Source organism: Heterodontus francisci, chromosome 5 (assembly GCF_036365525.1).
Source record: "Heterodontus francisci isolate sHetFra1 chromosome 5, sHetFra1.hap1, whole genome shotgun sequence".
Lineage (NCBI taxonomy): Eukaryota > Metazoa > Chordata > Chondrichthyes > Heterodontiformes > Heterodontidae > Heterodontus > Heterodontus francisci.
In genome coordinates, this window is record NC_090375.1 from 116,897,052 (window position 1) to 116,913,948 (window position 16,897).

General features: G+C 42.8%; 1 protein-coding gene across 3 annotated transcripts in view; it reads left to right on the forward strand.

Annotated features, from left to right (window-relative positions):
* prex2 (phosphatidylinositol-3,4,5-trisphosphate-dependent Rac exchange factor 2) overlaps positions 1-16,897 on the forward strand; it is a 638,971-nt gene that overhangs the window by 403,674 nt on the left and 218,400 nt on the right. For all 3 annotated transcript variants that reach the window (XM_068030918.1, XM_068030919.1, XM_068030920.1), the window contains exons 26-27: positions 10,139-10,318; positions 12,051-12,145. In XM_068030918.1, coding sequence (XP_067887019.1) covers positions 10,139-10,318; positions 12,051-12,145 — 275 coding nt within the window. The remainder of the gene's footprint in view (positions 1-10,138; positions 10,319-12,050; positions 12,146-16,897) is intronic.

Below are 16,897 nucleotides of genomic sequence, written 5' to 3' on the forward strand. Positions count from 1 at the left end.
CTGAGGGTTGTGCGACTTTGGAATTCTCTGCCTCAGAAGGTGGTGGAGGCGGGGTCATTAAATATTTTTAAGGCGGAGGTAGATAGATTCTTGCGCAAGAGAATCAAAGGTTATCGGGGGTAGTTGGGAGTTCGAAACACAAACAGATCAGCCATGATCTTATTGAATGGCGGAGCAGGCTCGAGGGGCCAAATGGCCTACTCCTGCTCCTAACCTGTATGTTCAGGTCAAAGGCTGGGTATTCTCTGGAGTAACTCACCTCCTGACTTCTCAAAGCCTTTCCGCTATCTACAAGGCACAAGTCAGGAGCGTGATGGAATACTCTCCCCTTGCTAGGATAAATGCAGCTCCAACAACACTCAAGAAGCTCAACACTATCTAGGACAAAGCAGCCCGCTTGATTGGTACCCAATCCACCATCTTAAACATTCATTCCCCCCCCCCCCACCACCTGTGCACTGTGGCTGGAGTATGTACTTACTACAAGATGCATTGCAGCAACTCACCAAGGCTTCTTCAACAGCACCTTCCAAACCAGTAACCTCTACCTAGGAGAACAAGGGCAGCAGATGCATGGGAATATCTCTACCTGCACGTTCCCCTCCAAGTCACACACCATCCTGACTTGGAAGTTTAACGCTCTTCCTCCATTGTCGCTCGATCAAAATCCTGGAACTCCCTTCCTAACAGCACTGTGGGTGTACCCACACCACACGGATTGTAGCAGTTCATTATGATGGATTACTACTACCTGCTCAAGGGCAATTCAGGATGGGCAATATATGCTGGCATTTCCGGTGACGCACACATCCCATGAATAAATAAAAAATTAGGACCAGCTAGCCAGCACAGCAGCGGATTTGGTGAAAGCACTTCCAGGGACATTTCAGTAACCACATAAGGACATACAGGACTGTCTCAATCCCAAGAGGCCCCCACTGAGATCTAGAAATAACTAACGTTCTGTAGTAGTTAGCACTTGCATTTTGCACTTGGTAGAATTCACTGCTTTGCAGTGAAGAAGACGCACACCATATTCTAAAGCAAAAGTGAAAGCATTGAGACAAAAACCACTAACATTGAGTGTATATAGGATAAAGTAATAGAAGAGAATTTGCATGCATATACTGCCTTTCATGACCCCAGAACTTCACAAGGGTTTTACAGCCAACAAAGTACTTTAGAAGTCGCTGTTGCATAGTAGGAACCACGGCAGCCAATTTCCACACAATAAGCTCCCACAAACAATAGTGTGATAAATGACCAGATTATTTGTTTTAGAAATGTTATTCGAGAGATAAATATTGGCCAGAACAATGGAAAAAATCCCTGTTCATCTTCAAAATAGTCCCATGGCATTTTTTACATCCACCTGAGAGAGCAGATGGGTCTTGGTTTAATGTCTCATCCAAAAGATGGCACCTTTGACAGTGCAGCACTCACTCAGTACTGTGCAAAAGTACCAGCCTAGATTATGTGCTTTAGTCTCTGTTTACATGGAGAAAAACAGCAGCACAGACTTTATGGGTCCAACGGCCTGTTTCTTTTCTTTAACATTCTGTGATTCGATAGTCCCTGTCAAAATTAACAGGGTCATGGGGAAGTCCCTTTATTTTAATAATAGCTGTCAGCATCTGTGTCTCTAGGGTGTATTGGTGACTTTCTGCCAGAAGAGACCAGAAACGTACAAGATTCTGAAGAGGTTTGACAAGGTAGAGACTGAGAGTTTGTTTTCCCTGGCTGGGGAATCTAGAACACAGGGGCACAGCCTCAGGATAAGGCATCGATGATTTCGGAATGAGATGAGAAATGTCTTCACTCAGAAGGTTGTGAATTTTGGAATTCACTACCTCAAGGGGTTGTGGATGCTTCATCGTTGAGTATACCCAAGGCAGTGAAAGACAGATTTTTGATTTCTCAGGGAATCGAGGGATATGGGGAGCAGGTGGGAAATTGGAATAGAGGTAGATGATCAGCCCTGAACATATAGAATGGCTGAGCAGGCTCGAGGGGCTGCATGGTCTACTCCTGTTCCTATTCATCATTTTCTTATTACCTGGGTTGCTGGGTGTGGGGATGCAGTGCAAAAGTCCCCAAACCGCAAATGTGCACTTAACCTCCTTTAAGAACATAAGAAATAGGAGCAGGAGTAGGCCATATGGCTCTTCGAGCCTGCTGTGCTATGATTTATGGCTGATCTTCTACCTCACCTCCATTTTCGCACCCTATCACCATATCCCTTGATTCCCTTAGTCTCCACAAACTCATCGATCTCAGTCTTGAATATACTCAATGACTGAGCATCCACAGTCTTCTGCAGTAGAGAATTCCAAGGATTCACAACCTTATAAAGCGATTGAGAAAGTTGTTTTTGTTTTTCTGATCTTGTGGGGGGTGGTGGGTGGGGTGGAGGAGTCAGGGTGACAACTTACATGGACCTTACATTCTCCAATCGGTTTCTGCCATGCCTGCTCTTGGTGAGTGTATTGGGCCACTGACGCTTCACCAACCGGGAGCAAAGAGACCTCCAGCCTGGGAGAGCCTATCCTCGCCACATCCCATCTTATGCTCCCAACAAGGCCTACTGGAAACTTGGGGTGTGTTCAGGTCATGTCCGAATTTGTGATCCTTTGTTGCAGCAGACTGATGAGTAGAGTGTAGCTGAAGAGATGCAGATTTTCTTCCTCTATATGTTTTTGAAACTTAAATGAAATGTTATCACTTTTGGTGAATCTTAGCGTTTGTTTCGTTCTTCAGATCACGCAGCTGCCAATTGCTTGGTAGACACCTGTGAGAGGCAAACTCTCTTCTTTGGACTTTGTCAGTTGTTGTTGAAGCTTCTCTTCATTTCACTTAAATGTGACAACTTTATTATACAGTCTGATGTAACAACATCAATACACATAATTTTACAAGTTAAAAAAACTGCATATGCTGGAAATCTGAAAAACTTAAAATGCTAATTGATTTGCTGTGCAATTCCAGAAATTTCTATCATACCTGTGTTTGCAAGCTGGTTTATTGTTTGGCAGCCTCTTCAAAATCACCATTCTCAGTATTCACGTAATCAGAAGTGGTGTAATGGAGGCTTTGGGTTGAATGCTAGCAGGTTAGTGGGAATGAGGTTCTTCTCCGTCTCTTCCTTTAAAACCCTTCTTAAAATCCACTTCTTTGATGAAACCTTTGGTCACCCATCATAATATCTCCTTCTCTGGATCAGCATCCAGCTTTGCCTGATAATGCCTCTGTGAAATACCATGGGACAGTTATCTATTAAAGGCATTATGTAAATACAAGTCATTGTTGTTGCTTCTTCAGTCTGTAGAACTGATCTATTCCAAACCTTTGTCCCCTCCTCAATGAAGTGGAGCATTCCACTGCAGCACAAGAAGTGGCCTAGTTGCAACCTAGAAAATTCCTTGTGATGTAAGAGATTGAAGCCTGAAAAATTCTTGCTGACATTGCATTAAGTGTCTGCATTAATTGTGACCTGGACATCAGTAATATAGGGAGTGCAGAATATGGTCCAGTAAATGCAGAATTTTCACACTGCCAAGTTGCAATTTGGAATAATTACTGTCAGCACAAGAGTCATTTAAACCTCAAGCGCACAATATTTCAAAGCTCACATTTTGCATTGGCGATGCAGTCCTTGCTCTCTTGTGAGATTGCAGACTGACAGATGACTTGTTACATGGTTGATTGATGGCCTGTAGTGATTTGCCCATACTAAATGTTGGATCTGGTGCTCCACTAGTACTGCAATTGGTTTAAAGTGGATCAGTCAGAGCAGGAAACAACAATCTGTTATGTAAAGTGGCACATAAAATACACAATCAGGTACCTGCAGCAGATTGCTGGTTGAGGTTCGACTTGTGACTCAAAGTGCTTTGCACTGAGAGTTGAGGAAAGTACCACAAAATTACCAAGCCAAATATTTTGAATCCAATCCACCCCTCCCTGAATGATGTATTTATTATATGTTGTTAAGAGAGAGTGCATGTGCACTGGTACCACACTGATAGCTTGTTATCTGTCTGTAGCAGTTTGAAACTGGGATGTACTGAGTGCATGGAACAGAACAGACAGGAAATATCATCCTCCACAGGAATATGTAAACAGGCTTTACCACATTAGTCGGGTCCAATGCAGTTTTGAAACTAACGCTTCTGGTTTAATCAGGAATGCCAGTCCGTACATATTTCTTCAGTGCACAGCAAAATCTCATAACAATTTCATTACTTTCATGCTTTTAATGGTTCTTTTGGGTGCAAAAAAAATAAAGTAAAACCATGAAAAGAAGTCAGGGATAAAATGTACTGTCTGCAGGAGTATAAATCCAGCTGGAGCTAGAAGTACTGTCTATTTTAATGATGTTTTGTGCACAATGAAGATGTCTGATTTTAGACTGGACAGTCTGGTCTCCTAAAATATTGAGAAATGAAAACTGGACAGAAAAAGGCTGGTTTTCCAATGCTGGATTTATATACATTCATGGATTCAAATGCATATGCGAGTGTGAAATGAGCACTTTTCATGTTTGCATATATGTGAACAGATCATTTCCATGTGCATAATTAGATCAGGCATACAGCCTTTTGTTTATGTTCCACTCCTGATCAGCTTTAGACTGAACAACACATAGCTGAGTATAAAGGGTTTTGATAGAGAAGATAGGGAGAAACTGTTTCCAGTGGCAGGAGAGCTGATAACCAGAAGACACAGATTTTAAGATAATTGTCAAAAGAACCAAAGAATCATAGAATGATACAGCACAGAAGGAATGCTTTTCCTAAAATTTGCAGGTACTGTCTGGAAACAATTCCTGGAAAGGTAAATAAAGAATGAGGGGGTATTGAAAAGTCTGAATTTGGGGTAGAGGAGATGCCTGCGATAGAGGAAGTCCAAGGCCTCCTTGTGGGGCTATGAGGAATACTGCTGCATCCTTCTGGTCTATAAGGAGCCGTTAATTTTTTTAATTGCTGTGGGGCCCCCTGTGACCTGCATCCTTGTGGGTTTGAGACTGTATTGTCCTCAGTTGGGCCTGAGATTAAAATGGCATGGGCATCCCAATGGCATCTTTGGGATGCAACTTTGCAATTGAAGTTTGGTCCCTGCTCCTCTGGGGTGGGAGTCCTTCCCTTATCTGAATTCAGGTAAGTTAAAATGGGGTGGAGCGGGTGGGGGGGGGGCAGGAATGCAGTGCAAATTCACCCATTACTATAACTACCCCCAGGCTGAGCTAGAATTGACCCTTAAATTTTTTTAAACTTAAATTTCAGAATAGAACAAAAATATAAAGCACAAGAATATGCTTACAAAGGTGGTTTGGCCCCCTAGGTTCATTGTCCCTCTGAGGTAGGCCAGCCGACACATGCTGTGCTATAGACAAGTTGTGGTTTGGGAGCGTTCACACAGGAGCAAACAGGAGCTGGGGTGTAGACAAATAATAACAGTTCTAAAAGCAGCTCCTGCTGCTCATGAATATAAAATCCACTCATAGCCTTTATTAATTCTCAGTCAGTGCTTACCCTATTATCCAATTGTCTTTACTTGTGCTGGTTCATAATAGGAAAATTCAGGTTTGTATTCTATGCCACACCATAAATAAATTCACAATTTTGATTGCCTGCCCAACCATCTGACCCTGCATTTAGGAAATCTGTCCTAACTATGATGTGTGATCGGCAAGTCTCTAACAGATACTTTGAAACTTGAATTTACCACGTAAATTGCAAAAATAAATTGATACTGGAAAAGAGACATCGAGGAGTGTTTTGTGCTGTCAGGGAGTGTTTTGAACCTGGAATTTCCCTTAAATGTTGGATACCATATGGATGTATAGCAGCTCCAGGATGCCAGAAAAAAACACTGCTGACAATGTAAAATGTTTACAAAGTGTTCTGGTTACATCCACCTGTCACTGTAACCACAGACATATGGGCCCCGATTTTAATTTTGTGATGGGGAGTCGAGGGCTTCGATCTTGTGTGGGAAACCCAAAAGTAAATACAACACATTTGTCAGTGGCTTGTTAGCTCAGCCACCTCAGTTACCATTTTACTTCTGGGCTTTCTGTCCGATCAGTGGCAATGGGCGTGATGTGGCCCCGCACAATGTGACCTCAACTCCAGTATTGAAAGGGACAATCCAAAGATGCAATTCGAAGGAGTCGGAAACTGAAGAGAAGCAAGTGCCACATGAGCAAAGGCTGTGTTCGTTTCAGTGATGCCTCACTGGACGTCCTTCTGGGGCTGTGATGAGTAGGAGAGAGAGATATTCTTTCCTAGAAACAGGAGGAAGAAGCCTGCTGCTGAGGCCAAGAAAGTGTGGTTGGGGGTTGTAGAGGAGGTTAGCTGCAGGAGTGTGATGCCACACTCCTGGATTTAGTGCAGAAAGCACTTCAATAATCTTAGCAGGTCAGGAAAGATGAGTAGAATTGCACATTCACCTACTTCCTGCTGCACACATCACTCCACCCCTTACTTTGCTTTCAAACATCTGCATTAGGAGCAGGAGTAGGCCATTCGGTCCCTTCGAGCCTGCTTTGCCATTTAATAAGATCATGGCTGATCTGGTTGTGGCCTCAACTCTACTTTCCTACCTCGCCCGATACCTTTTGACTATGCTACCCTTTCTGCAGCCTAGTCCATCACATCACTCTTCACACTCACTTAGCTTGCAGGTGCACCTGTCCTTTTTCTCTATGCACTTCCTCATATCCCCATTCGTCCATCTGCCGCTCCCACTCACCCTCTTCCTTATGCCACGTCATGCTTCTCCCTCAACAAATGAACTCCATCCGTTGGATGAGCACATGCCATTACACTCATACAAAGGCCTGCTTTTTCACTCCTTGTAGGAGAAGAGAGCACAGAACACCAGGAAGAGGGAGAGAACCAGAGGGGGCCCTTCGCAGATCACAACACACTTCTACTGCCGATGAAGCAGACTGGAAATAGGTGAAGTTTTGGCATCCCTAGCTACCAGAGTTGGAGAGATGGTGAACTCCCAGTTACCTGGTGATGCCATTAAATAAAGACCATCCACATGTTCTGCAGCACTCAGTCATGTTGATTTGGTTTGAACAGCAAGTGAAATATGATCACCTTCCCAATGATAACTTATAACATCCTTACCTTGGTAGGACTACTTCATGTCTTTTATCTTCCACAGGGCCTTAAAATTGCAACAGGAGTCGGGGGACGTGGTGGGCGATGAATCCTCAGAGGAGCTGAGTCTTTCTGAGGGTGCATCATCACAATACTCATTCATACTATGCATCAGCTGAGATACTTGCACTTGGTGGGACCTGTAGATCCGATAGTTGGGTTTTCACCTGCTGACGTACAGTTCACAAGTGAGCACAAGCCGATGGTGGAGACTGGAACAGCAGTGGAGGTTCACATCAAACTCCAAGCTGTGCTCAGCTGGACACAAATGCTGTACCCTGGGGACTGTTGGTGAAGAGGACAATCATTGAGCAGCAGCAAACATTGCGCGATGCATTGACAGGCTTTCAAAGTGGATTCACCATGATTGCGGAGAGATTGGAGGAGTCCCCTCAAGTATAAGGATGGTGATGTTGCGAGCCATTGAGGCAATGTCGTCTTCCCTGGATAGAGTGGCCAATGCCCTAGACCACTATATGCTTCAATCAAATGAGTTCTGATGAAAACATGTCTGTCACCTTAAATAGGTTAACAGATACCTTAGCCTTGGCCTTACAGAGCCACACTGATCTGCACCACAGTGCTCACCACCACAGTGATAGTAGTGGCTGGGCCATGAGAGGGATGATGGTGAAAGGGGTCATGGAAGTGGGGACTCCACTTAAGCACTTACACTTCACACCCACAGTGCATATCTCAGTCAGTAGCACACATGCTGCCTCATCTCCCGATGGCCGAGTCTGCCCCTGAACAGGTGCATTTGGAGCAGCCTTTGGTTGGGCCCTTGCAGGCTCCAAAACCCAGAAGGCGTCAGCCACAAGCATCTTAACAGTCAGAGCATGGACCTGAATAGTCTGCCCTGACCTCTGCTGAAGCCACACGGGTTGCACCACATAGGAATAGCAGAAAAAGGAAGAATAATGCTTTTTAGTTTCACAAGAGTATGCACATGGTGTCTGAAAAAATGTTAAGTTTTTGTTCTTTGTTTAGCATAATATGTTATTCTATTTCAACACTTTCCTGTCTTGTCCATTCTTGGGTGCTGGATGGTAAGTGGTTTGATGTTGAATATGAAGACATGAGTTGATCGGAACCAGTGCAGAGATGTTCAAGGGGTGGTTTGTTGGTTGTATTTCTTTGTGTCAGTGGCATTTCTGTGCAGAGGGGAAAAAGTGGCTGTTGCATTTTCTGATGACATGGGTCCACATGTGCAAGCTCAGTGAACCTTGCAAAAAAAAAAGGCATCCATAGCATCCTGGGCTGCAATGTGAGCAGCTGGAGGTGCATTGCCCTCATCTTCCCCATCCTGCTCCTCCTTTCCTTCTTCCTCATCCTTCACGCTGAATTGTCTGAGGAGGATCTGAGCTCTTTGCCTTGTTCTTATTGATCTGAATCATGCTGCTGCACAGTGTTGTGCAGAGAAAAACAAACCACAACCATTATGGGACTAAAGGGCACCTCCAGATCTGTCCAGGCACCTGAAGTGGCCTATTCAATCACACAGCTGGTGATGGTATGGCATTCATTAAAGCACTGTTGAGCTGCAGTGTTTGGTTTTCTGATGGGTGTCATAGAGTCAAGGTTAAACTGGGTATTCCTTGTTGCCTAGCAGCCACTGTTTAAGCCTGCTTATAGATCCAAAAAGATCAGGGATCTTGGACTGCGCAGCATGAAACCATAATGGCAGCTCCCTGGGAATCATAGTAACTCAGCTAATCTCACTCCCCCGCCTTTTCCTCATAGCCCTGCACAGTTTTTCTCCAGATAATTATCCAATTCCCTTTTTAAAGTCACAATTGAATCTTCTTCCATCACACTCTCTTGTGCACACCAGCAGAGATATCATCTTGTGGTGGCACACCAGCTGCAGATTGATGGAATGGAAGCCCTTGCAGTTGATGAACACTCCTGCGTGACCTAGGGTGTCCCTGATTGACACATGTGCACAGTTGATGGCATCCTGCACCTGTGGGAAGCCAGCCAGATCTGCAAAACCAAGTGCCCGCACACTCTGACTGGAATCATTGCAGGCAAAGTTGACATTGCCAAAAATGCTGAGGGCGGTGGTGACTTTGACAGACACTGGTAAGGCTTGGTCATCAGGTCCAGCAGGCAGCAGGTTTTTTCAAAGGCAGCTGCAAATGTCTGCCACCACCTGATGTGACATTCTGAGACACTGATGTTCAGCCATGTCAAAGAAACTGAGCCTCTACCTGGAGAACCTGTTTTCTGGGTAGCGTCAGCTGTGAACTTCCCCTCTCTGTTGCTGACTCACTGATTTGCAGCTACAGGTCTGTGACCAGCAGGTGCAGGTGCTCATGCTGTTGCTGTTGCAGGTCATCTTGGCTCTCAACTGAGGACCAATCTAAGGCAGCATAAGCAGCACCCATCCTGTTATGATATAGCAAACATGACCATGCAGAAAGTAAGCTCCAAAGTTTAGAAAGTCTCTTCTCAGCAAAAGTTCTGTGAACCAATCCTTTCCCACCAGCAGGTAAGCAGCTGTGAGTGTGGAGTACTTATTGACATATTATTGAGATTGTTTCAGCTCTCTCAATTACTGCTATGTTCTCCCCTTGCTTTCACTGGTGAATTTTAGGAAGCTTGGGGAGCCCATGGACTCAAAGTTAAAGTCAAAAGTGTGTGAAAAGTATGGTAATTGATAACCCACCACTCCTGAGGGAGTTGATCGCATGCAGCCTAACGAGCTGCAATGAAATGCGGAAGTCACCAGGTTGGAACCCACTTCCCCACATGCTGTCAATTTCACCAGTTTTACCCTCCTCCCCCTGCACCCCTTGCAACCCCCCCCCCACACACACACAACCCCACACCCATACGAGTCTGTAGATTATAATTCCTTACATGTTTTTTAGTTTGGCTGTAGGCTAGGACTTGTTGCAGTATTTTATTTACTGAAAAATCTTAAGTACTTTGAATTACTTATTTTACTTCCCATTTTATAGCCTCCTCTCATCAATAACGCATCCAGCTACATCAGAGACCAAGACGGCCGAGTCGCTAATAACAGCGGAGAATGACACTGACAAGGCAGAGCGGAATAGCAAAAAGGTCTGCTTTCTGGTAACCGGTGATGATCAAGAGGACTCAGGTCATGATACAATAAGCAACAGGGATTCCTATAGGTATAATATACTTCAGATTACTCTCTAATGGAGGTAGACTGAATATTCGATTTAAAATGAATTCAGAGAATTTAAGAAGAATTAAGTATTATTGCAGCTTTCATTAAGAGTATTTGTTTTGGTCACATTATAAGTTTTTATTTGTGCCTGTTGCTGTACAGTTAGATTCTTTGTGTCCTGATTTAGTTATTTATATTGAGCTCTGTCTATTCAGTTTTCTCAAGGAACACTTCCTGTTCCTGTCTGTCCCCAGCAACTAAAAACCCTATTGTCCTACAAACAGAAGAATATTGTGTAGGTATCGAAAGTGACTTATCTTAGTCTTGAGCCTGACATCATCTTCTGGATGCCTTGCCAGCTCTTCTGAGTCCTGGACACTGTATTCACTTTTCCTGCCAACCCCTCCTGAGAGTGCTGTACCATGTGTCTTTTGGAGGGGGGAGAAGTGGCCCTCCTCTTCCTGACACCTTCCAATACATCTTACAGCACTGAGTCAATAAACCTGGCTTTTATTACTCTGCTGTTCTCCATTTCTCAGTCACCACAGTGCTATTTCAACTGATTAAATAGCTCATAATTGCATTTGACAGCCAATTATCAGGAATATTACTACTGCTTCTTTGTGGTTGGATCATAATACAGTATTAAAGCATATATTTTAGCATCTTAATGGCTGCACATTTGCCCATCCATTGAAACAGGAAACAGTAATGGGGGCTAGCCTACATGCTTATTGATGCTGAAAAGCCAAAAGTAACTTTCAGTTAACTCCTCAATCGTGCACCGACAGTAATTCAAAGCCTTTAGTTACAAATGCCATCAGCACTCACTGGGCTATATTTTTCGGTTGGTGAAGCTGGGTTACAATGCTTAAGGTACTCACACTATATCCTCCGTGCTAAGTTTAGGCAGGCATCAACATGCTTATTTTAAATGGGTTAACGCCTGCCTAAAATTGCACAGAGAAATGTAGTACAAGAGTGTGCAGCATTTATATCTGAACTTTACCTGTACCCCATTATTTGAAAATTGATTGTCAATGACATTGTAGGAGAACGGGCTTGGAGAAGAATTACTAACCCATATTGTATTGGTGAACTGAATTAACAACTGTATTCAGAACAAAGCTTACGGCACTTCAGTGATTATGCTAATTGATCTTGTTCATATTATTCTGCTTATAAGATTCAATGCAATGCTCTTGATGCTGCTGACAACACTCAAAAAAGCTATGGAGCAGGAGAGCAAAACAAAACACAAAAATATTAAGTTATTCATAATTTGATTGTCAGAAAGTAGTCAATGATGAGACCCTCTAACACATATTTGATAGCTTTATTAGTATGCATGATCAAACCATTTAACTACAAAAGAAAGCATCAAAAGATAAAGCAGTTTCTAAGGTAAGGTGCCAGTCAAAATGATCAGTGTTAACAATCTGGGGGAAGCAAAAATCATGAAAAACAATCCTGATTGCAGAAATGTTCCAGAATTTAAACCTCAAGAAAGTTTGAGAGCATGATAAATTACATTTTGTGTTAAGACAGCAGTCAAATCATATATTATGCATAATTTATCAGTGTTGCATCCATCCCCACTGGAATGTAGCCCCAGCTATGCATAAATACTGAAGATGTATCACAAGTCAAAATACGTAGAGTAAAACAATATTCAGCATGAACTGCACATAATTTGTAAGAAAGGAGGCTTAACATGTTTCTTTCTTCCCTAGTGACTGCAACAGTAATAGGAATTCCATTGCTTCCTTTACAAGTCTCTGCAGCAGCCACTGCGATTCCTACGTACACAGTGATGACATGGACTCTGGTAAGCTGCACATAAAGCAATGTGTACGATGCAGAATGTTGCCTTGGGTAGTGAGCCCACTACATGCAAGCAGGAGCTCTGCTAGTAGCAAAGTTACTGAGATCATAACAAAAATGAGATTTTACACATAAGAACTTCACTTCTTGTTCAACAAATTCTTTTATTTGCCTTTTGTCCCATACTTGTCATTGCCTTTTTTGCATATCTTTTTGTTTTCTAAACATTTTTCCCATTTTTACTTTTAATTTTATGCCTACATTTATTATATTTTGTACCCTTTACCTCCATATTCTGAAAATTCCAGTGGCTATTGTGGATTTCAGATGTTAAAGCTAAAATCTATGTAAAAGCAGTTTTGAATAAAATATATACAGTCATAGTAAACCAAATATGTAACATATAAAATCAAAATAAAAATGAAAATTACAAAAGAATCAAAATGGTTGTTCAAATGAAATACATTTAATGCACTGATTCAATACAGATTGCTAAAAAGAATTAACATGAGCATTCTGCAGCAGAGTGATCTCTCCTCACCCCCTCTCCCTGTAAGTGTGGCAGAGTGAGACATCCCATTCATTTTGCTACCAGCAGCGCTCTCCCGTTCAAATTCACTGCAGGCAGCAGGGAGAGGAAAAACTAGATTCTGGTGCCTTTGCAGTTTTACCTGACAGGGGGAGAAAACATTCAGGAAAATATGTGGATGACTTTGTCGCAATATCAAGTTGTACAGATGTTGTTCAATGATGTAGGCACCATTATGACAAAATTAGTCTAACAAGATTATGATTAAGTTATGAGGAAAGGCTAAAATTAGTAAAATTTTAGCTGTAAAGAAAAGACTGAGGCATAACATGACACAGGTCTTTAAAACAACATTTAGAACAAGAGGCCACATGGACAAAAAAAACAAGGTTAGATATCAGATATGTGGCAGTCTCCTAGAGAAGGTGGTCGGTTTAAATTTAAATAATTAAATTAATATCTGTTGAGGATGAGGTATTGAAGGTTATAATCACAATACTTGATCGAACTTAGTGTTTTTACAAGTAATGCTGGGAGACATTGTTAATAGAATAATCATGCATCTAGATGGAGTGGGCTTGATAGGCTAAATATTCTCACTCTGATCTTTCTGATCTTAGTGTTTTATGAACCATATAATTGTGCCAACGATTTCAATGTTTGATGCACTGATTTTTTTGGCTATTTTAAGTTTTTAAGTTTATTCACAGGATGTGGGCATCGCTGGCAAGGCCAACATTTATTCCTCATCCCTAATTGCCTTTGGTTGTGGTGAGCTGTCTTTTTGAACCACTGCAGTCCATGTGTTGAAACCCCTCCCAGAGTGCTGTTAGGTTGGGAGTTCCAGGATTTTGGCCCAATGAGGATGAAGGAACGGTAATATCTATTTCCAAGTCAGGATGGTGTATGACTTGGAGGTAGTGGGTTCCCATGCACCTGCTGCCCTTATTCTTCCAGGTGGTAGAGGTCAGAGTTTTCGGAGGTTTTGCCAAAGAAGCTTTGGTGAGTTGCTGCAGTACATCCTTTAGGTGATACACCCTGAAACTATGGTGTGCTGGTGGTGGAGGAAGTGAATATCTAAGGGGGCGAATGCTAGAATCATAGAAAGTTGTGCCAATCAAGCAAGCTGTTTTGTCCTGGATGGTGGTAAGCTTTTTGAGTGTTGTTGGATCTGTACTGGTCTAGCCAAGTAGACAGCCTTCCATCACACTCCTGACTTGTAGATGGTGGAAATCTCCAACCTCCCCTTCATCTCCAAAGTCCTTGAACATGTTGTCACCTACTAAATCCATTCCCATCTTCCCAGAACTCCATTTTTGAATCCCTCATATCAGGTTTTCACCCCTTACCAAAACAGCTCTTAACAAAGTCACAAATTATGTCCTATGTGACTGTAACAAAGGTAAACGTTCCTTCCTCATCCTTCTCAACATGTCTGCAGCCCTTTGACACAGTGGACTACACCATCTTCCTCCAATGCATTTCCATTGTCATCCAGCTGGGTGGGACTGCTCTCACTTGATTCCATCCTTATCTATCTAATCACAGCCAGAGAATCACTTGTAATGGCTTCTCTTCCTGCTCTCGCACCGTTACCTCTGCTGTCCACCAAGGTTCTATTAGTGGCTGTCTCCAATTTTCTCACCTACCTGCTGCCCCTTGGCGATATTATCCGAAAGCACAACTTTAGTTTTCACATGTATGCTGATGGCACTAAGCTGTACCTCACCACCAATTCTCTTGACTCCTCCATTGTTGCTAAACTATCAGATTGCTTATCCAACATTCAGTTGTGGATGAGCAGAAATTTCCTCCAATTAAATGTTGGCAAGACTGAAGCCATTGTTTTCGATCCCTGAACCAAACTTGGTTCTCTAGCTACTGACTCCCTCCCCCTGGCAACAGTCTGAGATTATGCTAGCCTGTTAGCAACCTTGGTGTTACATTTTATCTTGAGATGAGCTTCTGACCTCATATTCATGCCATCACTAAGACTGCCTATTTCCACCTCCATAGCATCGCTGACTTCATCCCTGTCTCAGCTCATTTGCTGCTGAAACCCTCATTCATGTCTTCATAGACTTGACTATTCCAAAGCACTCATGGCTGGTCTCCTACATGCTACTCTCCATAAAGTAGAGCTCATCCAAAATTCCACTGCCTGTGTCATAACTCGCACCAAAGTCCCAGTCCCCCTTGTGTTCGCTGACCTGCATTAACTCCTGGTCAAGTAGTGTCTTGATTTTAAAATTCTCATCCTTGTTTTCAAGTCCCTCTATGGCTTCACCACTCCCTATCTCTGTAATTTCCTCCAGCCCCACAACCCTCCGAGATACCTGCGCTGCTCGAATTCTGGCCTCTTGTGCATCCCTGATTTTAATTGCTCCACCATTGGTGGCCACACCTTCAGTTGCCAAGGCCCCAAGCTTTGGAATACCCTCCCTACACCTCTATGGCTCTCCACCTTGCTCTCCTCCTTTGAAACAGTCAGTCCTTAAAACCTACCTCTTTCAACAAGCTTTTGGTCACCTGACCTAATATCTCCTTATGTGGCTCGGTATCATACTAAGTTTTATAATACTCCTGTGAAGTGCCCTGGGATGTTTTATTATGTTAAAAGCACTATAAAAATATCATTAGTTGTTGAAAGGCTTTGGGGAGAGAGGAGGTGAGTTGCTCACCACAGAATACCCAGCCTGTGACCTGCTCTTGTAACCATAGTATTTATGCGGCTGGTCAAAATAAGTTTCTGGTCAGTGGTGATGCCCACCCCCCCGCCCCCCCAGGATGCTGATGGTGGGGGATTCGATAATGATAATGCCATTGAATCTCGAGGGGAGGTGGTTAGAATCTCTGTTGTTAGAGAAGGCCATTGCCTGGCAGTTTTGTGGCATGAATTTTATTTGCCACTTATCAGCCCAAACCTGACTATTGTCCAGGTCTTGCTGCATGCAGTGATGGACTGTTTCATTATCTGAGGAGTTGCGAATGAAACTGAATACTGTAATCATCAGCGAATTTCCCCACTTCTGACTTGATGATGGAGGGCAGGACTTTGATAAAACAGCTGAAGATAGTTGGACCTAGGATACCACCCTGAGGAACTCTTGCAGCATTGTCCTGGAGCTGGAATGATTGGCGTTCAACAATCACAAACCTCTACCCCTTGTGCTAGGCATGACTCCAACCAGTGGAGAATTTTCCCTCTGATTCCCATTAACTTCAATTTCACTAGGGATCCTTGATGCCACACTTGGTCAAATGCTGCCTTGATGTCAAGGGCAGTCACTCTCACCTCACCTCTGCAATTCAGCTCTTTTGTCCATGTTTGTATCAAGGTTGTAATGAGGTCCGGAGTTAAGTGATCCTGTCGGTATACAAACTGTGCATCGGTGAGCTCCCTATTGGTAGTGTTACTACTGACCTCTCCAGTCAAAGCCCTCAATCAAAATATACGATTCTGATTGTGGTGGGAGAAACACACTGTTAATTCAATCCTGTCCCTCCACAGATCACCTAACATATCATGTTAAACTTTCCCAAATTAAAGAAAGACCCAGTCAAGTTGTACCATCTATTAACCCCCGAATGAGGCTAACCAAATCAGGCGTCTTTAAATCAACAAATTAACTGTTTAATTGGAAAAACCGAACTCTTAAACACTACGCAGATATAAACTACATTTAAAATAGAACAAATTTGTGTCCTTGCAGACTTATGCTCCTGCTGGATGTTGAACAATCCAAGGTTACTTGAAGTCCTCACAGCCATCTGATGGGGAAAAAAAGGTTCTTCAACAGTAGAACAGTCCATTGTCTAATTCAGAAGTCAAAATAGTTGCTCCTTCTCCAGCGATGAATTTCAACAACTAACAACTTGCAAATGCTTATTTTTAATGAATCAATTTGACTTTAGAATTTTTGATGGTTAAAAGATTGTCACAGTCTGACTTCCCTTCCTTCAGTTTAAATGATCAGAGATCTCTGTTTTGGCTTGACTTTTTAGAATTTTGAGAGCGAATAATAAATAAGCGGACTAAATTTTCTTTCTTCAGTTTAAATGGTTTCAAAGCATTCCTTTCAGGTGCTAACACACAGCTGTCTGTTTCTCGGAGTGCGTTAGAACTGTCTGTTTTTCACTATAAGCCAATTCAAAATTAAATTGTAGCAATGTATCTCTTGATCTCTGGTCCTGAATGGCCATATCCCAAGCAACGAGAATGCACTC